The 26,967-nt window shown below is 46.7% G+C and overlaps 2 protein-coding genes across 8 annotated transcripts in view; one reads left to right on the forward strand and one right to left on the reverse strand.

The window, feature by feature from the left end:
- Hel89B (histone acetyltransferase 1) overlaps positions 1-26,967 on the forward strand; it is a 506,945-nt gene that overhangs the window by 177,455 nt on the left and 302,523 nt on the right. For all 7 annotated transcript variants that reach the window (XM_070523038.1, XM_070523033.1, XM_070523034.1 and 4 more), the window contains one exon: positions 20,094-20,189. In XM_070523038.1, the coding sequence (XP_070379139.1) occupies positions 20,094-20,189 (96 nt within the window). The remainder of the gene's footprint in view (positions 1-20,093; positions 20,190-26,967) is intronic.
- On the reverse strand, positions 20,635-25,014 carry LOC139048649 (uncharacterized). The gene is made up of 3 exons (XM_070523121.1): positions 23,513-25,014; positions 22,339-22,561; positions 20,635-20,787 (listed from the first exon to the last, which is right to left on the reverse strand). Exons 1-3 carry the CDS (start codon positions 24,691-24,693, stop codon positions 20,635-20,637), a joined length of 1,557 nt encoding a protein of 518 aa, XP_070379222.1. The 5' UTR covers positions 24,694-25,014.

Raw genomic sequence — 26,967 nt, forward strand, 5'->3', positions numbered from 1 at the left:
TGAGAGGGGCCTTACAATTAGGTGTTGCTACGGCAAAGCGCACCGACGCTGCCGGCGAGTCATCGCATGCTAGGCCTACTTTGAAAACATTGTTGATGTGCCGTTTCATTGTTAATCGCAGTAGATCGCAGAGTAATCGCAAGCAATGAATTCAGAAAAATTTGGGGTAGGCGACGAGCAAAATGAGAACAAGGTAAAAGTGGGAGCCAACATTTCGACAAGTGGACTTGTTTTTTTCGAGGCTACCTATGCTTCCCTCGGCATTGTGCAACAGCACATATAGGTAGGGTTCTTCTAAAGGGGAGAGGGGATAAGGCTGGTGGGTGAGGCAACAACCAAAGGTGTTTTAAGGGCGAGGGTGTAAATTCAAAATGAAATTAAAGGGGCGCTCTGCACATAGGCCGGTGACACGGCGGCATGTCAGCCGGTGTGTCAATGGCCGTGCGCATAGCACCCCTTTATTATCTCCTTCATTGGAGGTCAGTGGGCTATCAACTGTCTGAAAGAGATACCATATTTACTCTATTGTAATACGCACCCATTCTCCGTGACAAAAAACAAAACAAAAAAAGAGTACAATGTCGCGCACCTCGTGCTTTCATATAGAAATACTATTTTCTCTTATTTGGAAAAAACTGATTTATTCCCAATACACTAAAGTTGCGATGAATTAAAACACAAATAGAAGCGGCGTACCTTGTCGCCAAGAATTTCACTGTGTAGGTATGAGTCGCATGGGGCAATATATATCACTCGTCGCTATCGGACAACTCCTCATCGCTCTCAACAGACCAAAGCATTTCATCCTCATTGCTGTCCATGGCATTTGAAATCTCGCACTTTTTAAAGGCCTTGTTGACCATGGCAGACGGAATCGTGTACCATGCATGTTTCAACCATCCAGCAAAGTCCTTCAGCGAGGCATGCTTCGTTTTACTGGCGGGCTTGAATTTGTGGCAGCCACTGACAAGCCATTAGGTGTAGAGCGCCCGTATTCTATCTTTAACATGCTTGTTCAAGCAAACATCGAGCGGCTTGAGCTGCGATGTCATGCCGCCGAGTATCACGACAAGGTCAGCACTGCGTGCAGCCAGCTTGTCCTTGATGCGCTGGTCAAGGTGGCACCTGAACGCGTCGAGCACAAGCATCCCACGCAGACCCAAACTACCGCCAGGTCTCTTCCGTCAAATGTTATCAATCTAGTCAGTGACCAACTCCATGGTCATCCAACCTTTTTCATTTGCACACACAGACACGCCACTTGGAAACGCGATTACTTTCTGGAGCGTCTTTAGTCTGAAGATAAGATACGGGGGCAGCTTGTGCCCATCCACAGTGCAACAAAGCATTGCGGGGATTCTAGTTTTTTCGTGGCCGGAAGACAAAATGCGCACTTGCTTCGTTCCCTTCTTTTCAACGGTTGTGGTGGCAGGGATGTCAAAGTAGAGCGGCGTCTGATTGGCATTTCCAATCTGTCCGAAGTGGTAGCCATTTTTCTATGGTGCAACTTCAAGGTGTACCGCTGAAAACTGTGCGATTTTTCTGCGTATTCTTTGGGCAATTTTTGGCATATCCCTGTCCGCCTTCGAAAAAAAAAAAAGCCTTTTCTTTTCATAAAATTTGATAGCCAGCACCTGCTCGCTTTGAAGTCACTTCGCATTAGTCCTTCCTTTAAGGCTAACTGCATCGCCCATACATTGAAAAGATCGGTCGTCACAGGCTGCTGTGCCGCTCGCTGCTCTTGCACGTATTCTGCAAGCAGCTTTGCTATTTTGGCAACGTGGCCCTGCTTCGGTCCACTGAAACCTGTCTTTGTTGCTTTTCTGGCGAAAATATTTTTGTTCTGTTTGCACCAGTCCCACATGCAAGTTTCGGGAACTTTGAATGCCCGTGATGTGGCCTGATTTCCGTCAGTCTCTGCGCCAGCATGTGATAAGTTTCCTTTTAAATGCGGCAGCATGGTGGACTCGGCGTGTCTTCGCAGTCGGCATTTCTATGCTGATTGAATAAACGCAGAAAATGGGAAGACAAGCAGTAGACTAGGTTACACCAATGTCTGGTTACACGTACAACATGGAAGTATGCATATGGAGGAAGCTACAGCAGCTAGGCTAGAAGCTTGTATGAGGCGGCCATTTTTCAAATGCCGATGGTGATATGGTAATGCGGTTTTGGGGTCGTACTTGATTCAACGGGCATGTAATTTTTGGACCCTTTTTATCAGAAAAAAAGGTGCACGTTAGATTTTAGTAAATCGGTAATAAAATAAGCGGCAGAAAATGGTGTTCGTGAGCAAAAGAAATGACTAAAATGTAATAAATGTATAAATAAAAGAAAGAAAGATAGGGAGGAAAAACAATAACAAAACACGGAAGCAACTAAACTGTGGATCTGTGCAAATACTGCATTTACTCGAATGTAACGCAACCACAATTGTAGCTAAACATTTCGACAGAATTGCCTGTCTGGTTGGGAAATTGATTAGGACTTGAGACTGACTCCAACCAAATAACTGAATTTTATTAGCCCGACGTTTCGGAGCCCATTCGGCTCCTTCTTCAGGGGGGTTGTTCTTCGGGGGTGGCGGTGTGCCGCTTTTAAAGCATCTTTTTTGAAGAAAGGAGGGGGGGGGGACACGGGAGGTGGGGAGACACTTCACAGACGGAAAGGTGGGGGGGAACAAAAGGAAAGGGGGGGTGTGTTGTTGAGCGCTTCCATGGTGCTGGGATGACCGGTGCTGGGGGGAGTGCTCGCGACGGTGCCCTTGAGGGGGGGGGGTGGAGGTTACAGGGTCGCGCCGACGTTCTGTGTTGGTGAAACAAGCGGGGAGTCTATCTGGCTGTGCGTCCTTTTCTTCTTTTCGTCAGGTCGCCAAGGCCATGGACATACACCGAGGGTAGGTTGCCCTTCACGCGGTTTATGTTATTCCCCGTATTCTGAATGTGCCATGACTCCAGTAGTAGTCTCTTTCGCCAGTTCGTTTCTGTTTGAAGGATTTCAGTTTCCTTGAAAGCGATTTTGTGGTCGGCGTCTTCAGAGTGTTCAGCGACGGCGCTGCGAATACGGTTGAATGTCCTGACGTCGTTCTCGTGCTGTCTGATCCTTTCTTTTAGATTTTTGGTTTCCCCGATGTACGACGCCGGACAGTCGGCACAACTGATTTTGTAGACGACGCCTTGAGCTTTTTCTTTAGGTGGACGATCTTTTGGTTTAGGGAGGAGGATATTGAAAGTGTTTATTGGTTTGTGCGCCACTTTGAGGCCTTCTTTTTTTAATATTCGGCTGAGCGCTTCGCTGGTACCTCTGATGTACGGGATGGACACTCGCTTCTGGGGTTGGGGAGAAGTCGACGGCTGAAGGTCCCGCATTTTGCTTCTTCTTTTTTGTTGTCTGGTTGTTTTTCGAATGAAGTCATCTGTGTAGCCATTCCTCTTAAGTTCGTTGAGAACCGTTCTCTTTTCTTTCTTTAGATCCGATTCCGATGAGGAATGAGTTTCGGCTCGTTTGAATAAAGAATTTACAACAGATGCCTTGTGGTTTGCCGGATGGTCGGATTGGAAATGAAGATAGCGGCCTGTGTGGGTTGGTTTTCGGTAGACTGAAAATTTTAAAATGCCGTCTTTTCGTGTAACTTGTACATCTAAGAATGGGAGTGATCCGTTCTGTTCGCGCTCATATGTGAACTGTATATCCGGGTCTATGGAGTTTAAGTGTTTCTGCAAGTTGCAGAAACTTTCGGAAAGGCCAATTGGTTTGCTGTGGCTCTTGGCGAAGAGAACTTTTGCAGTGGCATTGGTTGGCTGCAATGGCTTAAAAACTGCCACGGCATTATAGGGAAGGCCATTTCAGGCGAAAGTGGGGCTGTCAGTGGCCAGGAGATGCAGCAGTGGCTTTCTGAGGAGTGGCCGAAGAGATCACTGTGAAGTTTTCGCCTGCAGAAATCTTCAATGCAGATAAAATTGGTCTCTTTTGGCAAATGTTGCCAAATAAGTAATTCACTTTTCGTGTAACCTCATGTCACAGCGGTAAAATGAGCGAAGTGTGTGTGTCGGTGCTGCTTGCGGCCAACATGGACGGCCCGTGCAAGCTACCGCCATTTGTGATCGGGAAGAGCAAGTCACCACGCTGTTTCAAGAACTGCAAAGAGCTTCCTCTCTTCTACGGCTGTAATAGGAAGGCCTGGATGACACGTCAACTTTTTGTTGAATGGCTGCAGGCTTGGGACGCTGAGTTCGTCAAGACGGGCCGCCGAGTTTGCCTTCTGGTAGGCAACTGTTTGGCCCATCAAACGACTTGCAAGCTGCGGCACATCGAACTGAAGTTTCTCCCGCCGAACACCACAGCGAGACTGCAGCCCCTCGACCAGGGTATCCAAAAGGCATTCAAGGTAGGCTATAGGAAGCGACTTATTCAACAGCTCCTCATAAACCTCCGCATGTGAACCGATCTTAAGATTGACCTGCTCGGTGCGATCCAGATGATTACTGGCACTTGGGGCGACGTGAAGCAGGCCACAGTAGCCAACTGTTTTGGCAAGGCAGGCCTTGAAGTGGCCGGAGATGAATGTCCGGAAGCTTTAGAGGATGACAAGAGCTTGGAGGACGTGCTTCGCTACTTGTTCAATTTCCTGGCGCCGTCCCCTCCAAAGTGACTGTTGAGGACTTCATTAACGCTGACAGCGAAGTTCAAGTGGTAGCTGACTTCACTGATGAGGACATTGTGGCTGGAATAGCTGGCGTTCAAGACGGCGATTCCAACAACGACGAGGGCAACTGTGTTTTCGAAGAAATGCGTTCGTGCGTCAGCGTTCAGCCTGATTCGGCGCTGTTGCGGCGAAATGGAAGGCGCTGGGCTCTCGCACCTGGACAGTCTCGAGAAGATTGAATCTTGTGTTTTCAACTTCATTTGCCAGAGGAAAAAGCAGCCCAAAATTAGTTATTTTTTTGTGTGAAATAAAGCGCTTTCATATTGTGTGTACATGCCGTGTGATTCGCGGCTGTTCTAATCGGTAAGCCACAATTTGTTATGATCGCGAGTGCTGTTTTAGCCTATATCTGTACAACGAATTTTCGCTATGTCGAACTATTTTCCGATCCCCTTCGAATTCAATATATCCGGGTTCGACTGTAGTTAGTACTCCGCGTTCTGTGGTCTCCGTGAGATACAAAATGATATCTGTCCCAGCTGTTGCTCGGACAGATTCGGACCACCTGTTATGGTGAACATAATTTGATGCGTCATAAAACATGCATCGCAGGAGTACCGGCTTGATAAACAAAATACAGTCTACGCTTGTTATAATGGATGTGCGTAAAACACTTTCGGATATAACAAACAATATTTCAACGTTAGTTTGTTCTAGCTATTTTATTAATGCAACAAAGTTTGCTTTTAATGAACCGCACTACAATGGACTATTGGCTACAGCGGACAAAGTTAGCGGCAATTTTTGTCAAAATTGGGCGTATAAAGCGGGCTTTTGCCATGTCGACATGGGCTGGCAACTGACTTGCGAGCATCAGCCAACAATCGCGACTCAATATCTTGAGCGCGCGCGCGGGCTGAAAGGGGGGCTGAAAGGGGGGCTGAAAGGGGGGCTGAAAGGGGGGGAGAAAAGAAAGTGGGCGGAAGCACGCCGTCCACTTGCAAAGCACAGGGGGAGGCCCGGGAAAGAGGGGGTTCTACTCCAGTGGCTGCTGTTAACAGCATGCCTGCGTGGGCACCGTATCTTGAAAGCGATCTGCGAAGGTGACAAAGTGCGCGCCTGCGCGGGCGCCATATGTTGAAAGCGATCTGCGATGTGGACAAAGTGCACCCAGTGCTCGTAGTTTTGTATGTGCTGTGTTTTTGACGTTTCATTCACGTTGAAGAGAGAGACAGCACGTAGGTAAATTCGCTCACTGCTGCTGCCGCGCTTATTTCATTTCATTTCATTTCATTTCATTTTATTACCTTAAAGACCCCTTGCGGGGTATTACATAAGGGGTGGGTGGTACAAAAATACAGGAGGTTGCCCACTTTCCTATTTTGAAGACAGAATACTCGTTACTTCATCCATGAAGGCAGATGAGGTGGTGATGGCAGCGACGTGGTGGGGAAGGCCGTTCCAGTCTTTAGCTGTACGATGAAAAAATGATGACGAGCAGGTGACAGTGCGCACGCTAGGGCGAGCAACATTTAGTGGGTGGCCTGTGCGCAGCGATATGCGTGAAGGTGGTACAATGTAAGGTGCGTGGCGAAGCGAGCTGGTGAAGAATTTATGGAATAATGATAAGCTCGCGATACGGCGACGGTGCGCTAATGTGTCCAAACCAGACTCTACTTTTAATGGTGATACGCTGATATCATATGAGTATGTCGAGTGAATGTATCTTACGGCGCGGTTCTGTATGGATTCTAATGCGCTGCTGAGGTAAATCTGGTGAGGATGCCATATGGGTGATGCGCATTCGAGTTTTGGCCTAACCAGTGTTTTATATGCTAGTAGTTTTACTTGTTGAGGAGCGTTGCGGAGATTGCGTTTCAGAAATCCCAATGTTTTGTTAGCAGTTGATATGATGTTAGTTATATGCGAGCACCAGTTTAAATCATGCGTGATCGTAATGCCTAGGTACTTAATAGAGTTTACAGTGTCGATTGGAGTGTCATTAATTGTGTAGATAAAGTCATGCCGATTACGGCTGCGGGAAATTGACATAGATTTACATTTATTATTGTTTAGTACCATTAACCATTGATCACACCAGGCTGTAATGTTGGTCAGGTCATATTGAAGATAAATGCAGTCATTACTATTAGTAATAGTTCGATAGACAACGCAATCATCAGCAAACATACGAATCTGAGAGGAAACATGCAATGGAAGATCGTTAATGTATATTAGGAACAGGAGGGGACCTAAGACTGAACCTTGGGGTACGCCTGATGTTACGGGAAGAAATTCTGAGGTAGTATTGTTAACACTGACGGACTGTGATCGGTTACTAAGAAATTCTTTTATCCATGCTAGGACATTGGGGTGGAAGTCCAAGCGAGAAAGTTTTAATAATAAGCGTTGATGAGCTACTTTATCAAACGCCTTTGCAAAGTCAAGAAAAATTATATCGGTCACAGTGTTAGTATCGAGATTTGAGTGTAGATCATGAAGAAATGTAGCTAATTGAGTGTCACATGACAGCCCTTTACGGAAGCCATGTTGCAACGGATTAAAAAAGTTATTACTGTCTAGGAAATTCATTATGTGCGAGTATATGACGTGTTCCATAATTTTGCAAGGGATACTAGTTATGGATATTGGACGATAATTTAGGGGTGAATTACGGTTACCTGATTTGTAGACTGCAACGACCTTGCTCTTTTTCCACTCGTTAGGAAGCGTGCCTGATGATAGTGATTGGGAATACAGCAGGGTTAAATACATGGCAGAGATGCGCTTCGTGTTTTTTAAAAGCTTTGACGTGATATCGTCAACACCAGCTGATGAAGATAATTTAAGATTATCAATTAGTGAGGATATTCCATCTGGCGAAAAAATAATATCTGGCATTGGAGCCATGGCAGCAACAGTGAAAACAGGAAGAGGCACGTGTGGTTCGGTGGTGAACACAGATGAAAATGCATTGTTAAACAGTTTCGCACAGTCAATAACAGGTAAGATTTCACCATCTTTCGAAATTCTGACACCAGGGGATGACTGGGGATTGATAACTTGCCAAAATTTTTTTGGGTTACTGCTGAGCATGCGGGGTAGGTCTGAATGAAAAAATGAGTGCTTGTGTTGCCGGAGAGCTATCAGGTAGGCGCGTTCAGATACATAGTATTTTTCCCAGGAGCTAGGGCTTGGCCTCAGTTTAGCGAAGCGAAACTGACGTTTCTTTTTGTTTTCCAGTTTCTTTAGTGCGTTAGTGAACCATAGTTTATTGCGATTAGAGCGAAGTAAGGTGGTTGGTATAAACTGCGCAACGAGGTTAGTCATCTTATTTTGGAAGAGTAACCAGTTTTCTTGCATTGAGCGATTTTCAAAACCTAATTCAAATGATTGATAGAATGCAATTAGTTCGCTGTTTATGGTGGTATAATTCCCCTTTTCATACAGGCGGATTGTTTTCTGATCTGAACGACGTACTGTAGGTGAAAATGAGAAAACAGCATGGATTACTTTGTGATCACTTATTTCGCGTAGGTAGCTAATGGAGGACATGCTTTCAGGATGAGTGGTTAGTATGAGGTCTAGTATGTTAGCCGAGACATGAGTTGCACGCGTTGGCTCTGTTATCATCTGGGAGAGGTTAAAATTAAGGCAGATATCTAAGAATTCTCTAGCTCTTGTCGTGCTAGTAACTGTGCTAGAATAATTTGACCAATCGATATGTGGGTAATTGAAATCCCCAAAGAGCAAGATGCAAGCGTTCGGGAATTTTTCTGTTAATTGGTTCAAGGTGTTATTCAGATGGCGGGGGAAGTCAGGATTAGCGTTGGGGAGACGATAACAGACGCCAAGAAGTAGTAGCTGCGGATTAGCGCGAATGATAAGCCACACAATTTCTAGGTCAGTGGCCACATTAACTTTGGGGCACATTAGATGTTTTTTTACTGCGATAAGAACGCCACCGCCCCGAGTACCCTGCCTATCTTTACGAAAAACATCGAAATTCGGTAGTTCACTCAGAACTTCACCGTCAGTTATATCATTGATAAGCCATGTTTCAGTTAGTATGAGTAAGTCACTGCCAGACGAAGATACTAGATCGGATACTTGTTGCCTTTTCGGTAGAAAGCTTCTTATGTTAGTAAAAATAACGGAGATTGAAAAAGGTTCTCGGGGGACAGGCAGAGCACGTCGGGACGAATGCTGGTGACAACGCGATAGCTATAGTTCTTTCACGGATTGGGAAGCTGGATCAAAAATGTAGCGTTTTGAACCTATGAATAATGTTTTAAAGTGGAGAGAAAAAGGAACTGATTGGTTCCGTGCAAAAGCGACAAGATGTTTTCGCGCGTTCTGTACCGGCTTAGAAAAATCCTCACCCATGCTGTATGAAGTGTTTTTAAGCTTGCGGCCATTCGACAAGATGGATTCTTTTGTTTTAAAGCAGGAAAGTTTGGCAATGATGGGCCGGTTACGACCGGGAATGTATCGACCAAGGCGATGCGCTCGCTCGATTTCCCTTGGCTCTAAAGAAACATTTAACTGCCACTTAGGTCCTAAAGTTCTGGCTGATCACCTTTTAATAGGTGATTCCTCGGTTGCATGTTCTCTGGCAGACTTGCATAAAGAATTTGATCCAATTTTCAACACTTATTCTACACCACTTTCTTCCCCACTTGAATCGTCAATCGCTCTTGAGGTTGATGAATCTCTGTTCACGGAGGGAGAAGTTGCTATCGCTATAAGACTACTTTCTTCAAAGTCCTCTCCAGGGCCCGATAATGTCCCAACTTCTGAACTTTTAAAAATACCTCCTAGCATCTTATGCCACATTTTTAATAACTGGCTAGCTTTTGGTCTTGTTCCACTGGAAATGAAACAAAGTAGGACAGTATTCATTCCTAAGAAATCCAATCTGGGTGGTGCAGGCGATTTTAGGCCAATCTCTGTCTCCCCCGTTCTCTTTAGGCTATTCTCTAAGCTCTTACTATGTCGGTTGAGTGCCACTAACCATTTCCATAAATATCAGTCCGGCTTTGCCGAAGATTGCAGTACATCTTCCAACTTGCTTGTCTTGCAAGGTATAATGAGGTTACTCAAACTTAAACGTAAGCCCTTTTTCTCAGTAAGTCTTGACCTGCGCAAGGCTTTTGATTCGGTATCTCACTTGGCAATTTTCAGTGCCCTAGAGGCTCGTAAAGTTCCTCCACGTATTCTTAACATGGTTAAACATTTATATGTAAACTGTACCACCACTTACACTTGTGGGGGTATCTCAGATAATGTCCGTGTGCCATTGAGAAGAGGTATTAAGCAAGGCGACCCTCTTTCTCCTTTCCTGTTGAATTGTATAATTGATCCTTTAATCTACCGCTTAAATGAGTTAGGTGTGGGTGTTCCGTTGCATGAAAGCTCAATGTCTGTAATGGCTTTTGCAGATGACCTCCTCTCGATGTCTGACACTCGTGAAGGACTCCAACTTCTCATAGACGAAACAGTTTCCTTTCTTAGAAATGTTGATCTCCACATAAATCCTTTAAAGTCGCAGTACTTTGGTTGGCGGCCTGACCACATTAGTAAGGGCTTTAACTACAATATTCCTCCGCTGTCTATCTTGGGACAGGATATTAAGCCGAAAGGCAGAGATGAGCCAATTAAGTATCTAGGTCTTAGTATTTTCATCAATAAAAATCCTATAGTTCACTCTGAAAAGGCAATGAAACTGCTCGAACTCCTTGCGAAGGCATCCTTGAAGCCGTTCCAGAAGGTGCACTGCTTGAGACAGCTGGTTCTTCCAGTATTTCTTTACAGTGCTTCGAATACTTTAGAGGTTTCCTCAGAGTCCTGCAGGCTGGATGGACTTGTCCGCAAATGGGTTAAGAGTGTTCTTCACTTGCCTCCTGGTTTTCCTAACATGCATGTATGGCATCCGTCCAAGAATGGGGGGTTGGGTATCATTCCATTACAGAAAGTTGCTCAGGCGGTCCAGTACAAGAGCCTCGCGCGCCTACTTAGACTAGGGGATACATTCGTAGACAATCTCTTTAATAGTATCTTGGATAAGAATTTTCAACGTATCGCTGATTTTTTCCAAATCCCTTCAGGAATTACTTCCCCTAAGGCGGTTCAAACAGCTCTAAATAGAGGATCCCAGAAATGGTGGTCTGAATCAAAGTCTAAATATACCAGTAAGGACCTTTTAGCGCACCACGACCAGGCTAAAGCTAATACTTGGTTGTACCATGACTCCAAGTTGTTAAAGGAAGGTGACCGTCTAAAGGCTCTGCGCCTTAGGACTAACTTATATCCGACAAAGTCCCTAACTAACAAGCAAAGTAGTGATCCAAAGTCACGGCTATGCCGTCGATGTCAAGAGAAGCCTGAAACTTCATTCCATATATTACAGGAGTGCGAGTCGGTTCACCTCGCACGGACAGAGCGTCACAACTTCGTAGCTAAGCAGGTAGCTCGTCTAGTTAAAGAGAAGAACCCGAGCATTTTGGTTCAGGAGGAACCACGCCTAACGACTCGTGAGGGAACTAGATTGAAACCCAACTTAGTTATTGAGACTTCAGATGAAGTTGACTTCAGATGAACTTAATTGATGCGTCGGCTTTCGAGGGAAACTGAGACTCTCTTTTTCTTCTTTGGACAATCATCACTGAATCTTTGCAATAAAGTTGTTAGACATTGTGACGAAAGTTTTGGAACTGAGGTGTCTCGGATACTACGGACTTTGGATAAAACGGACATTTTTGTCGGATTATCAGGGTCCATTGTAACGAGTCTGCTGTATTACCTTCTTACAGCTAAAGCCGCACTTGTTGTATGCTTCCCACCAATTGCTATCGCGCTCACCTTGCACTGTTTCCAGCATGTTTCTTGAGCACGACTACATCTTTAATGCAGATCGGAAAATTCTGATTAAAATATGTTCCACGGTGTTTTCTGCGTTACCACCGTATTATTGTAAGACCAGTAAGCTTTTCGTTGCAGTAAAAAAAAAAAGGGTACCTTAAAAACTGGTTGTCAATCCCTTTAAATAATTCTTAAAAGTACCCCGCAACCATTTCATTCAAGGGCAGTACCTGGCAAAAACGAGGTTCACAGAGCGTTGTTAACCAAAGAGGGCCTCCCGTTTGCCCCACAATCTGTGAATCGTAGACTCGTTGACGTTGGGCTTCCCATTCGTGGCGGGCTTTCCAAGCTCCTCGGCCATTAAAATTGCTTGTCTCTTGAAGCAGGTGTCGTACTGAGCATGCTGCATCACTCTAATGTCGCAAATGAGCAGAGTTTAAGTGTGAAAGGTTGCAGGTTACTGCAGCACCATAAAGGCCCAACCACTGGCATGTGTCAAACGCTTGAGTATGTGCCGACACGCGAACGCGTCGCTTCACGTCGGTTAGAGGAAAATGGCACGCAACCACTGGATAGAAGCTCTGACGCACACCTGCAGCGTACTGTTGCTGGACTATTTTGTCTTCAACCGTCCAAGTTCGACCTAAAACAGCCTGCTGTAAACTAAGCTTGGAACAATAGGTTGGTGATCTGTATGCTCTTTTAGATATGAAAAACACGTTTGATTAATGAGTGTATGCCTGCTGCAGCAGTTTCTTCTTACCTTTGAAGTAACAATAGTGCACAAAATATTGACATCAGCACTCGTGCTTGTGCGTCGTCTATCTACAAGATAGCTTTACAAACACGAAAGGGCCTTATCGTATCGAAAGCTGTCGTACGATTTCATTTTTGGGTAGCTCATTGAGCAGCCAACTATGTAAGAATTAGGTGTGCAATGTATCACTGAAAAATCTGTGTTACGAATAGTATTGTCACGTAGTAGTGACAGTGAAAAATGATGCAGAGTCTAAGCTGGGAGTTACAAATTTAACTCTTTATTAGGCGAACGTGTGCCCAGCAAAAGCAACACTCATTCGCAACACACTACACGGTAGCAATACTGTGAAAGACAAAACTAACTTTTATTGGGTGAACCTTGTGGGGTTCTTCTTCCGTACTCTTGGGACAAAGGAACGACAACACAGTAGAACAAACAATGGCAAGGGCATTTATTGCACCTTTCGTAGATCAATGCCTGCTAGCCGAGTTGCTACCCACAAAACATGCCGATGGGCACGCAACAAATCTAGAAGTCCGACTCACCGCAACCGGATAATGAGCGAATATGTTCGCTCCATGCTGGATCCCAGCACCTGGTTGATCCCAGCACCTGGCCGCGAACGGTGGTGCGCTCCAAGGCGGCCACACGAGACGGTTTCGCAGAAGCATGGATCGGCGCACGCGCGAGACATCCGCCGCGTCCGCCGGCCCGCCGCCCAAGAGCCAGCCTGTTCTCCCCTGCACCCCCAAGTAACCCCGCCGTGAGGCGGCGTTAGTCGCGCAACACTTGCGCCCTCTCTCGCACTGCGCTTCAACCGCTCCGACCACCGCGGGCGCCAGGCCACGCAGCTAAGCCGCACTGCGAGACACGGGAGCTATGCGGAAAAACAAGATATCAGGGGACGCGTGAGAGTCACGCATCCCCACATCCCCCCAACCTTAAATCACTACATATTCCGGCGAAACATGTTATACGGTCTAACGTCAACCCATGCTTCGTGAACAAGATGGTACATGCAATAGTGGCTGCGCCGAGGAAATGTCCACACGGTGTCCATAGCATGCGAGCCGACATTGTCCTTGGATACACCGCTGGTGTTCACTGGTCACAGCTGCAGCTCTGCAGACTTGATGGTACCATTCCAGGCCAGGTAATCGGTACGAGCAAGCGTCACTCACGCCGACGTGCCCTGCTGGCAAGAGCTGCCGTAGCTGTCGATGATCGCCGGCTCTTTTCTCCGCTGCCGAGGGTTGCGAGCTGGATACAGGCGACCGCCGAAGTCGGTGCGCCGAACTCGCCACAGCACCATTGCCCGGTGCCTCGATCATAGTTCGGGGTGGCAGCGCAGACGGTGTACAGGTGACGGCAAACCAGGGGTGACTCCAATGACGCTGCATACACTCAACACACTCGGCAAACACTACAGTAGTGCAAGGGAGAGGAATTCTGCATGTGCATCGCCCACGTGGTACGATATTCAACTCGGCTAGCAAAAGATCGGGCAGCTACTTAGATGCTAAGTTCACGTGAACGAAGCTGGCTTCCTTGAGTCGAATGAGCAATTTCAATTCGTGCGAGGCTAACTAGAATGAGGGAAGCAAAGTGCAACACCTCAATGCCACGGTCCACCAGGTTGTGCCCCTCCACGTGCGGCAGGCAGCTCCGTAAATCCTTAGGCCTAAAGCGTCGCTACCCTGACAACAACCGGCATAAAAAAAATTTAAAAAAAAACACCCAGAATGGGCGCAAAACAGGCAGCCGCGAGGAGACGTCAGCTCTGTTAGGTGGTCCTACCCCGCTCGGTGCACACAGCATCCGAGTTGACAGCGCCCACCGTCCCAGACGGTGTCGGAGCGCTCGTTGCCAGGCTGCAATACCAGTCAGCCCGTAGTGGCATCCGTGGCCCGCGGCCACCCGGCTCCCAGAGCCGCGACTTCATCCGAGTCAAAGAAATAGAAGAAGCTATTTACATAAGAAATTCGGACCACCCACGAGGCTTCCGTACTCACTCGCTTCAGGCTTGGCAATGCTCCGCGGGTGCTGGGCCTCGCTCTCCCAGGATGCAGACCACGTGGCTCTCGTACCGACGAATGCCATTAAAAAAACACACTTGCGAAAACGCTTAGCATGTTGACATGTTCAAACACACTACAGCCACCGTCGCCTCGCTCAAGAAAGCACGCCCCAACGCTAGTGATCAAAATCTGCGCTAGCCCTACGCTTCGGTTCAAACAAAGGTCTTGAATGAAGCGAAACTGTTAAAACTATCGTCCGATGCCCCAAGAGCCCCACGTTGGGTGCCAGATGTGGGTTTCTCCTCCCGTACTCTTGGGACAAAGGAACGACAACACAGTAGAGCAAACAATCACAAGGGCATTTATTCACCTTTCATAGATCAATGCCTGCTAGCCGAGTTGCTACCCACAAAACATGCCGATGGCCGCGCGACAAATCTCGAAGTCCGACTCACCGCGACCGGATAACGAGCGAATATGTTTGCCCCATGCTGGATCCAAACGCCTGGTCGTTCGCGCGTATGGTCACGCGAACGGTGGCGCGCTCGAAGGCGGCCACGCGAGACGGTCTTGCAGAAGCATGGATCGGCGCATGCGCGAGACGTCTGCCGCGTTCGCTGGCCCGCCGCCCAAGAGCCCGCCTGTTCTCCCCTGCGCCCCCAAGTAACCCCGCTGTGAGGCGGCGTTAGCAGCGCAACACTCGCGCCCTCTCTCGCACTGCGCTTCAACCACACCGACCGCCGCGGGCGCCAGGCCACGCAGCGAAGTCGCGCTGCAAGACACGAGAGATATGCGGGAAAACAAGATATCAGGGGACGCTTGAGAGTTGCACATCCCCACAACCTGTGCCCACAAAAACAGGTTACACTTATAGCACAACGCTAGCGGCAAACACAGTCGGTGATCGTTGAAAATCTGATCAGTCGGTCAAGCACGTCGGCTTTTATACGTCAGTCGTCGAATGTTCCAGAGTAATTGCTGGGACCCTTGTGCCTTCCACAAAGTTCTACATTATTCGCGTCGTGCACACATGCAATCAGATTACACAAGGTTCGGTCACAGACAGTGGATGGAAGCATCGATAACATTCCAGAAACTTCCTAACACGCAGGCGCGTCCTGCGCTGTGCGATAGCATTTAGGCGGTGAAACACGTCGCCAGATAAAAAAAAAAAAAAGTACATGTGTCATTAGTGGCAAGCAGTCAACGACCTTCGAAAATCTCATCTGTGGGTCAAGCGTGTTGGCTTTCATGCACCAGTCATCGACAGTTGCCACGTATTAACTGGTGCCCACGTGCCTTCCAGAAACTAGTACACAACTGCACAAAATTATGCAAGGTTTGTTGACAACAGACAACCAATAGAACCATCGATAACGTTCACGAAACGTCCGATATGTGCAGGCGCATCCTGCGCCAAGCCAAGTACAGTTTTGTCAACTCAGTATGTGCTGCTTCTCAAGCAGGCATCGAAGCAATCCTGGTATACGTGGCTGCATGCATAGGTCTTGCATGATGCACGTCCTCCTATGCATTGCACAAGGTGCACATATTGCAAACGTTGTATCTTTTTGCGTTGCTCAAGTATAAGGACAGACTGGCTCAAACATGACTGTGCTGTTTCATGTTTCCTTCAGTGCATCAGCATTCTCGAGTACTGCACGAGCAATTTATCCCCATCTAGCCCAAGAGATGCATGCACTTGAAAGAAGTGAAGGAGTACTGTGAATTTGCACTGAACTGGATTCACGTGCCAAATAGAATAGCGCAGTGTCCGCTGAAATGGATGGCATGGTTGATGTTCGCACTTCTAATTGTTCGGCGACTAGTGTCTTTCGCTTTCGAAAGTTATCTTTGCCACTGGAAACCACGCAGAGCTTGCCCGTTAAATTTGAGTCGCCTGAAACCATATGACACATGCCATGGTTGACCACCCGAAGTTCCACACGGTTTGTTCCCCACATCGCACAACACACGAAGTCAGAAGTGCCATATTTTAATTGCTGCAGCGCCAAACGGAACTGAAAATTAATTTCCTTCGACAAAGTTTTTCAGTTGGGCTCGTTTACTCGCCAGTTACGAACTCGATGGATGCGCTGTGCTAGGCCTACATGTAACGTAAACAACATCGGCGGTAGGCGAGTGCTGATTATCCAGACTACGGAGTTCGGAAGCATGTTTCCATTCATTTCGTGCACAACAAAATACATGTGCACCAAGCACAGATGGTGCGGCAATTGTGGTTCGATTGGATGTTTTAGTAGACAATCGCATTGAGACCGACGGTACCCAGTGGGCAGGTTAGATTTGTCGGCGTCGTTCGAACTCGGCTCAGATCCACGTCACGCTGCCACAACCCACGGTTGTCGGTTGTGTTGTCAATCTAGGGTCTGTGAGGTTCTCACCCTGGCTCATGGGACAAAGTAATGACAATCTAGTAGTGGAAACAATCAATAGGGCATTTATTGCACCTTTCATAAGACTAATTCTCAATATTAAGACTAAATAAGACAATATTAAGACTAAATTCTCAATATTACAAAGTACCTGTTTGTCTATAGCACATGTTCTTCAAAACGGTAGTTGGCCCTTAAATCCTATTGTAGCATGGCCATGATTGCACTCACGGCTGTCGGCATGGCTGAGCGTGTACACAGCTTGTGCGCCCCGTTGGCATTATTTCATAAACTATACTTCTGTTTTCCTTCGCTTCGGGACTCTCTTCTGCTACCACCTCTCCGAACATCACGCCGTCTTTTCAACTCCATGAGCATTCTACGTCTGCACGGCTCCTCTAACGCATTAACAAGTCATTCCTGCCTCTTGCAATTGAAGAATGGAATTCATTACCAGATCATATTGTTATAGAACGCGATCCATTTAAGTTCCGGCAATTGCTGACATCTTATTTGAAAACATGATGTGGAGATTATTGTCTTCTTCTGTTTGCCTCTGTTGCTATTTTTATATTTGTATATGCTTAAAGGGTTCTTGTACTCTTTTTTTCTGTATATACCCTGCTGATCACTGATTGTGACAATGTTTGCTAGTGACCTGCGTTTGTTGTGTTCAATGTTTCCCCCCCTTATGTAATGCCCCTTCCAGGGGTCTTTAAGGACGAATAAATGATGATGATGATGATGTCTGCTAGCCGAGTTGCTATCCACAAAACATTTCGTTTACTGCATCTAGTGACCATTTACATTACACAAGGCAGTGTAATGTTTTAAAGTATAAGGACATCTGTTGCAAGTCTTCAACTCCACTGGATGGGAAACAATATTGCAAAACAATGCTCGCCTTTCCTTGAAACACGCACAATCCTTTTATTACACGTATGTGTCGCACGAACCTTGTGAAAAGGTATACCAGATCCTGTGCCTTAGGCGACTTGTCCATAGAACACCATGTATTTAGAACCTCAATATACAAAGTGTGTTTGTATGCGATTTCCAGATAACGAAATTTCACCTCTGCCACAAGGGAATGCCGCCTATGCTGCCTATGCGAGTGCCGCCTATGCAAATACTGCCCAAGCGAAGATATAATAAATGTAAATAAATAGATATCTAAAAAATTTCCAATAAATAAAAAAAAAATATTGTCGATGCGGCATGGAATCGGCGGTATCATTAGTCACTGACCCCAAAATTCATCAATAAATTTTCTCATTCAAATTTGCTTTCTTTGATTGCCTGATAATTCGGAAAATTCTGCGGCCCCTTGTGAAACAAACCGATCGGCGACTCTACTTATTTGCATAAAAGGTTGAATTTCAATACAGTGAAATTTCAATATAACGAAGCAAATTGCCGATTTTACCCACTTTGTCGTATCGAGGTTTAACTGTATATAAATGGATCTTTGATATTAGTCTACTCTAGAAAGTTGCACACTCTCAAAGATGAAACTATAAATTGGCTGTCTATTGTCTACAGCATTCTCGCAACGTGTGCATGTATATTGACTGCACGATTATTAATGCAATAGCATTAAGGGCCCCGTGTCGTAGATAATTCGGTCTCGACATCTGGCAGTGGCGCTGACTGTCTTGAGACTGAACCATCATTCTGAATCACACATGCCGTACCACACAGGCCCTCCGTGTAGGGCAGAGCTGTTACTTAACTAATTGAATTTCTTTTTGTAAAATACATCAGAAAAATCATGAAGTATAGCTTAAACACAACCTACAGGCATATTAGCGTTGGATTGTAATTTGAATATATGAGAAAACATAGTTTTGCTACGTGTAAACTCAAACCCCTTTTCCAGCGTTTCTACCACATATAGAGTGGCATGCCCGGTTCCTTGCAACAACACCATCCAGATGGTGCTCACCTCAGCGCATCTGTGACCCAAGCAAGAGGCTGTGTTTCTACCAGAAATGAATAGCGTTTGCTGCCAGCGTTTCCAGGAAAACGTTACGGTCACGTACCCCGCAGTTGCTGGGAAGTGCAAGAAACAGTTGGGGATCTTTGAATCGCCTTCCACTCTTAAAGGCGAAGCTTAAGTGTCCTCAAAAATTTTTTTTCTTTTTTCATATTGAATACGGATAAACTTTGGTGTAATGAATCTCAATACATATAACAAAATTCTCAATATTACTAAGTACCTGTTTGTCTATAGCACATGTTCTTCAAAACGATAGTTGGCCCTTAAATCCTATTGTAGCATGGCCATGATTGCACTCACGGCTGTCGGCATGGCTGAGCGTGTACACAGCTTGTGCGCCTTGTTTTCTGCCTCACCTGCAAGGACTGGGCGAGCTGAGATGGTGTGCCATTGCGCGCTGTTTTTCTGCACGTTTAGTGATGGAGATTGCATAATCTTGAGTTTCGGAGATGCGTTGAAGCAAGCGGCAGACGAAGCATTTCCTCTCCGCTGCCTACACTTTTCATGATTTTCACTTTTCATTTTTTTTCATTATCCCATTGTGGGCAACACTATCTGCCATGGTGGCAGATTAGATTCAAAAGCTTGGCTGACTTCGCTTCATACCACCAATGGAAAGATATTGTTGACACGGCATCATGCCGTATGTTTCGTTGCCGGCTCTAAAATTCAACGAAATCAATTTTTCTAATTCATGTTTGCTTTTTTTTTATTGCTCATTAAAATGAAAGTTTTGCAGTACCTTTCGTGTAAAAATATCCATCAGGAACTGTACTTATTTGCATAAAAGATCAATATTCATTATAACGAAATTTTTGCATAATGCCAGTTTTACAGGCTTTGTTATATCGAGGTTTGACTGTGTGTCAAGTACTTTATTATTATGACTTGGCATTATTTTTGGCATTATTTTCTTGCACTACATAACCCTATGAATCTTTTTATTATAAACTGTTTCTTCTGCAGAAATGAAAGGAAATGTGTCTCTGCCAGTTGTGCTTGTTTTTGTTTCTTGCACTGTTTATCCTATTCTAGTTTCATATTCAAATTCAGAATATTCATAAATCTCTTTTTATTTATGTGCATTTGTGCATTCATGCACCATAAAAGTGCTTTGCGCTTGCCAAAACAGCAGCATGAGTGCTGAAACACACCACAGGTGCAAACAGCAGCTTACAGGTTATAACTAGTACCACACTGCTCACGTGTCCTGCCCCTAGGGCCAGAAAGGGCGAACTAGAGCATGTGCAATGGAGCAGGGACATCTGTGCACATCTGGAACTCGCTAGCTGGTGTTGTTGGTGAGCGGGTGTGAGCGAGCATCCACATATTTGGCCAACCCATGCTGTGCACCCTGAAGGAATGCGATTCAGATTGTTTTCCGCTTGCTGAGTTACCTGCCCCCTCTCTGCAGATGGAAGCATCCAACCAGCTGTTCCTGGAAGACCTGTCTCTGCGGCTGCTGTGTGTCCTTGCTCTGGACAAGTTTGGGGACTTTGTGTCCGACCAGGTGAGCCCTGAGGCCTCACTTCTGCTAGTGTGCGCGTTCAAGTTTAGACAACAGAAATGCGAGGAAAAAAATATATCTCCTGAAAAAGCAAGCAATATTGATGCCGATGATCCTTGGAAATGATGTGGGCATATTTGCCACGATCCGCCCGGGTTTGTAAACGAGGGTGGGGTGGGGGGCTCTAGGCACCTACCGTTAGAGAGATGCTCCACAGCATGGTGGTGGTGAACAATGGCTGGCCTGGCGGGCCAATGAAAATTACTCCTGAGGGGTGTCACGTGCTCGTTACTCCCCATTAGCCCTAGTTTGTTTGTTCGATACAAACAAAATACATCGAGGTTCAATGTATAAAATAAGTTCACGCCTGGTCGAGGCTCTGCCGCCGTCCCAGCCGGGTCGACGGTGTCCGTTATCCAGGCGAGTAATGGTCCGGCAGCTTCTGCAGTCAAGTGCCCCGCCTGGGCACCGGTGTTGACCGGCCGGGTGTGGCAATGCCGGGTGCTGCCTGAGCCAGCCTTGCTCCATCCAGAGAGTCCGCAGTGGCCGGCCTTGCGAATGGCGCCAAGCTTGCTGTTGCACAACTGGCAACGCTTGCCGCCTACGAGGTGGGCGGTATTTCACTGGAAGCGACTGGTATTGCCACTGGTCCTTCTGCGGGCTGGACTTCTGAAGTGGCAATCGAGGGTGCAAGCCAGGTCCTAAATTCTGGGCATAATTTAGGAATATTTTTGGTCAATCAGTATTGAGGATACAGTAGAAACCTGCGAAAAAGAAATCTCGCGACAATAAAATGTTTTTGTATCCCTTGTGAACGCCCATAGGATTCAATGCATTTCGTACCTCTTGACAACGAAATGTCGCTGTACTACTATCCCACATCAGCAAATTTGACGGAACGTAACCTCGCATATTACCTACTTGTGCAAAGCTAGCATGCTCCAAAATGTGCTCAAATGCGATTACTTTGCACTAAAATTCCGTAAAATACCACCACATTACACTTGCGTGGAGAGGCCATTTTTGTTTATAAAAACAACCAAGTGCCAGAAGCGATTGCGTGTACTGTAAACACGTCATGGCCTCCATCTTGTTTGTTAATTTACCATTTGAAACCGCACGCATGTTGCTACCGACATGTGACGATGGTTTTTTCATGTCCAGTGCAGTGCGTAATTTGCGCCTCGGCGAGAAAAATGCAGCAAAAACGAGGAAATCCACGTCCCACCAACGTGGAATTGTTTATGGCACTTGAGGTGGCTGTCGCAGCATGGAGTGCCATGTGTCATACAGTCAGACAGACGCTCGTCGTCCCATGACCAAGAATGATCCCTTTTAATGTACCGTCATGAAATATATACAGACAGAATGGTCACATGACTTGTGTGAGAACTGGTTCAAAGAAATGAAAGCATAGCGCTTATCTTAGCGCGTGTCTGTGGCTCAGGCACACACACAGTGCGTATCAGGATGACGTCACATCTTCCCCGTTTTACAAGCACTGCGTGCCTACCAAGAAAAGAAAGCACTTTGCAAATCAGTCATCAATGCCGAGTCTTTTCGGCGTTCGTACGACGCGACCGTATCGCGTAGTTCTTTGCTCGGGTCTCGAAGTTTCGTTCGGTGGAAGGGTTCCCTGGGTGTCGCACGATTGCTTAGCCACGATGTCCGCGTTGTCAGTCGTGTCCGTTGGCGGGCTGCTTTGTTGAGGCTGTTCGGCCGGGACGGGACTGGTTTCTCCTCCGCTTGGGAGCAGGAACAGATGGCGTCTGTTTCTGCGTACGGTGCCCCCTGCAGTCTGGACCCAGTAGGATCTTGGTGTTGAGGAAGGACGAAGGACTGTGCCCTCGGCGCATCTGTCTCTCAGCCATACTTGGTTGCCTGCGGATAAACTGGGAAGAGGTCTCGCAGCATGACGTCTGTCAAAATATATCTTTTGTTTCTGTCTGCATTTTTCGTCCTGCTTTTTCCAAGAAATGGTTACCACTCGCGGTTTTAAAGCAGATGGCATGCATGGCACTCGTGAGCGTAAGCGGCGGCTCATTAGCAGTTGCGCTGGGCTATAGCTGGTTGGGCCCGGTGTGTTTCTATAATTCAGCAAGGCAATGTATGGGTCCTGCGCTTTCTTCAGTAGTCTTTTGAGAGTCCCTACCATGCGCTCAGCTTCCCCGTTAGCTTGTGGGTAACGAGGGCTCGTTGTGACATGCTTGAAGCCGTATTTTCTTGCAAAATCAATGAAAGCAGATGAGACGAACTGTGGTCCGTTGTCCGATATTACCGTTTTCGGTATCCCATGCCTAGCGAAGATGCTTTTCAGGTGCTGAATGACCACCTGTGACGATGTTCCTTGATCCAGTAGGGCCAGCTCAGGATACCTGGAATGGTAGTCAACAACAACAAGATAGACAGCTCCTTTCATTTCAAACAAATCAATTCCGACTTTCTCCCATGGAAGCTCCGTTGTTTCAGATGGGATCATCGGTTCGGAAAATTGGGTGCGCTCTGCAGCACAAATTTGGCAGTTGGCTACCGTTGTTGCAATTTCCTGGCTAATTCCCGGCCACCAGACTGATTCCTTGGCGTTTGCGCGGCAGCGGGCAATACCTTGATGCGCTTCGTGGATTCTCTGAAGCATTTCTTTCCGCATAGATCTTGGGATTACTAGTCTGGCGTCCTTTAGAAGCAACTGCTTGCAAACCGTGATGTTGCCACGATGCGCCCAGAATGGTTTGAGAACTTGCGGTAGCCGATCCTTTGCGGGCCAACCTTGCATGCAAGCTTCGAGCAACGATGCGCACTCGGGATCCGTTGCCTGCTCTGAGCGTATGCAATCGAGCATGTCATCTGAGAGCGCATATCGTACGACTCCATCCACGTGAGCCGAGACGTCAGCTTCAGACAATTCCCCGATAGACAGTCTCGTGTTCATCCCTCTGGCTCGAGAAAGAGTGTCCGCTGTAGCGATGGTTTTACCAGGGACATGTGTGAGCGTGAACGAGTACCGCATAAGACGCATTCTGAACCTTTGGATTCTTGGTGGAAGAGAATCGAGAGGGTCGCGACCCAGTAGTGGAAGGAGGGGCTTGTGGTCTGTCTCAAATAAAAACGTGAGGCCTCTCAGAAATTCGTCGAAGCGTTCTGCTGCCCAGGTCAAAGCCAACGCTTCCTTCTCTATTTGTGAATACCTCTGCTCTGTTTTTGTGAGCGATCTGGAGGCATATGCTATTGGACGTCTTTCGCCAGATGGCTGATCCTGGAGCAGTACAGCGCCAAGTCCTTGCGAAGACGCGTCCGCCGAAACGATTGTTGAATACAAGGGGTTGTACCTTGCCAGGCATCTGTTAGAGCTGAGAGTAGTCTTGATCTTCTCAAAAGCTTCCTCTTGTTGAGTTCCCCAACACCAGTCGCTGTCTTTGTTGAGGAGGCTGCGTAAAGGCGCAGATATAGACGCAGCATCAGGAAGAAACCTTGCGAGGTGGTTCATCATGCCTAATAAGGAACGAACCTCAGCGACGTTTTGGGGTCGAGGCAACTCCTTGATTGCTCTGATCTTCTCAGGATCTGGGCGCACACCATTGGCGTCAAAGATCATGCCCAGAAATGCTACTTGGTCAACAGCGAAACAACATTTTTCCTTGTTAAGGGTTACTCCTGTTTGTTCCAGTCGGTCGAGCACGTTACGAAGGCGATTGTCATGTTCCATTTTGTTCTTGCCGTACACCAGAATGTCGTCAAGATTCCCGTCTGCTCGTCTCTTTTTTCGGCACGCCTTTTCGAAGTGGCCCAACGTTCGGCAAAACCTGCATCTTTCTTGTTTCGCTGGACAACTGTTTCTCGGATGAAATGGTCCGGCGCAGAAACTGCAGGACTTTTCACGATAAGCTGGCTTGTGACCGCGTGTAAACTTTTTGCTCTTTCCAGGGGTTTTCTCTGGCTTTACTGCGGCGACGCAAGCTTCTGGGATAGTGCCCTCGTGCTCTTTTAGCTCGGCTTGCTGTTTCTTCACCGTTTCGCTTGTACGCGCTTTTGCCAAAGCGGTGCTCAGCGTGAGATTAGGATCCATCTGTAGCTCTTCCGAGAGAAGGTGGTCTCGTAGTCCTACTACGAAGCGGTCTCTTATTAGGCGTTCCTTCATTTCTTTGAACTCGCATCTGTCTGCTAGCCTGTTAAGCTCGGTTGCAAACTGGTCTACTGTTTCCCCCAGCTGTTGGCGGCGTAGATTGAAGCGAGCACTCTCGTAGACTGTGTTCTTGGTATGGACGAAATAGCCCTTAAATTTTGACTTTACGAGGTCGAAATCCTCCATTTCTTCGTCTTTGACGTTTAGCGACCGAAGAATCTCCCGTGACTTTCTGCCCATTGTATAGAGAAGAGTCCTTACTTGTACTTCGTCTGGTTTCTCATGTAGTCCGGATGCGAATCTGTAGTCGTCGAATTCGTCCATCCAGGCGGGCCAGTCCGCAGCGTTCTGGAAGTCGAAAGGCCTAGGAGGCTTGATTCCTGCCATGCTGAAGCGTTGCTTGACGACTGTCACCGGGAGGACTTGCTCTTGTGGAAGCAGGCGCTCGTTCGCTTCTTGACGGGCTGCTGCAGCGCTACATCGTAGCCAGCTTTGAGATATCCCACTTCTGACACCATGTCATACAGTCAGACAGACGCTCGTCGTCCCATGACCAAGAATGATCCCTTTTAATGTACCGTCATGAAATATATACAGACAGAATGGTCACATGACTTGTGTGAGAACTGGTTCAAAGAAATGAAAGCATAGCGCTTATCTTAGCGCGTGTCTGTGGCTCAGGCACACACACAGTGCGTATCAGGATGACGTCACACCATGCATTGGGCTACGATTGAGCGAACGTTCAGGAACACACATTCCTTGCTTCGAGAATGCCGGTTTTGGTGCCACTCGACAGGCGTCGTGTGCAGATTCAGCGCCGGATGTAGATTTGCGCGAAGGCTCCTTAATCTTAATCGATTGCCTTTGGGTATACGAAATGTGCTCACCTTAGCGGTCGGCACCGGACGTGTCGGCGCCTATGGGCGGCGGCATGTGCTGGAGAAATGCTGCTGCTTGTGTGGAGTGCTGCTGCTCAGCGTCCGGTGCCTAGTTACGCAAAATCTCGCAAAGGGGATCGCATCTCCGAAAGCAATTTACCGAGACTACTGCCCGTTGGCAGTGCTGACACTGCTGATTGACGCATGCAGCGCACTTTGTAGTGTCTGTCAGCAGTGGGGTTCTATATCCTCAAGCCAAGCGTGTCAAAGTAGGCCAACGGAATTTTGACAGTCAAGTTTTGTTATGCCACACATTGCCTGTCTTTGCTGTCTCATTTCGCAACGAAATTAAACAATGAAGGTACAAAACAATAAAGGCCCAAGTATTGAGCCCTGGGGTATGCCTTGATTATTGACCTTAATGTTTGAATAAACGCCACCTATGCAGACTGGTTGTTCACGATCATTTAATTTTTAAAAAAAAAGGGCGTAAAAGTGGGCCAGGTATACCCAATGATTCTAGTTTAGTAAATAAAATATTGTGATTAACGGTGGCAAAGGCGTTGTAAAATGAAGGAATACAGCACCAACAAAATCGTCTGAGCCGATGGAAGACTTAAGACATTGGTTAATGATATCGCTAAGTATGGACAGCTGGGCTAGTTGGTTATGATTAGCATTGCATTAGCATTAGCATTAGCATTAGCATTGTGCATCATTTAGCCGACCACATACGCCGTTGCTCGCACAAGCCAGCATGCAAGGCGTTTTTTGAACGAACACGTTGCGCAAATATAGCGATCAGAAACACCGGGAAATATTTGAAGCGTGTTGTATCTCCAATGAAAACGAGAACTGTGTCAGTGCTCCTTCTGTTGCACTCAGGACAAAAGAAATTGATTATCTCAGGGCAAACGGGTGTGTCGAATCAGCTAGGCAGGGCGGGATATGAACAAGATTGTACTGAGTGACGTAAATAGAAAAAAAAAGAGGGAAAAGTTTCTCTTTTTATTTTTGTTTTGACACCTCTGATGACCTTTGCCTAGACCAAGGAAATATTTTTTAGTGGTTCTGCGCAGTAGCAGTCCCCCACCCCCTCCCCCTGTGTACATAAAGCCCTGTTTCCAATGAATAAAACTCAGTTGAAGTCCGGCGTACGTGTTGTCTTTCTCGCCTCGTCCTTGTTCAATTGTGCTAAAGTTGTGCAATTGTGCAAAGGTTAATGATAGTAAAGCTAAATTGGTTGAACTACCTGCACGAAAACTGAATTGGCAAGCCTTTAGCAACTCAAATTTTTCAAGGTACTTGTTAATACGTTTCAAAAATAATTTTTCAATAATTTTGCCAATTGAAGACAAAATAGAGATAGAGCGATAGTTTAGAACTTCTGTAAGATCCCCTTTTTTATGCACTGGGCTTAACTTCGCCTTCTTAAGTGAGCTCGGAAAGGTACTACATTTAAAAATAAGCTGCATTATATTGCTTAATATTTACGCAGTATGTGAAGCAGCGAGCTTTAAAGGGCCCCTCACCAGGTCTGGCCATTTTGATTGGACAAGCTGACACCATGGAATGCGTGATAACGATCGTGTCTGCGAAGTATTACATTGCTGCGTCCCGCAGAAAGATCTAAAATTTCAAACCAAACGTCGTCTTCCCTTCTCCTCGCGGCCGCCGCGCTTCAAGCCGGAGGATGACGTACACGAGCTAGTGCACCTATGTACGCGTGTTTGTGCTGCAACGTCGCTTGTGGCGACACGTGACTTCGAGAATTATTCAA

Source organism: Dermacentor albipictus, chromosome 8, assembly GCF_038994185.2.
Source record: "Dermacentor albipictus isolate Rhodes 1998 colony chromosome 8, USDA_Dalb.pri_finalv2, whole genome shotgun sequence".
NCBI classification, from domain to species: Eukaryota; Metazoa; Arthropoda; class Arachnida; order Ixodida; family Ixodidae; genus Dermacentor; species Dermacentor albipictus.

Coding starts and splice junctions, on each gene's coding strand:
- LOC139048649 (XM_070523121.1), bottom strand. CDS start 24,693: ATGGCAGGAATCAAGCCTCCTAGGCCTTTCGACTTCCAGAACGCTGCG. Junction 22,562..23,512: donor TCTAACAGATGCCTGGCAAG/GTACAACCCCTT, acceptor CTACCATTCCAG/GTATCCTGAGCTGGCCCTAC. Junction 20,788..22,338: donor ACGGGGAAGCTGAGCGCATG/GTAGGGACTCTC, acceptor CCCACCTCGTAG/GCGGCAAGCGTTGCCAGTTG.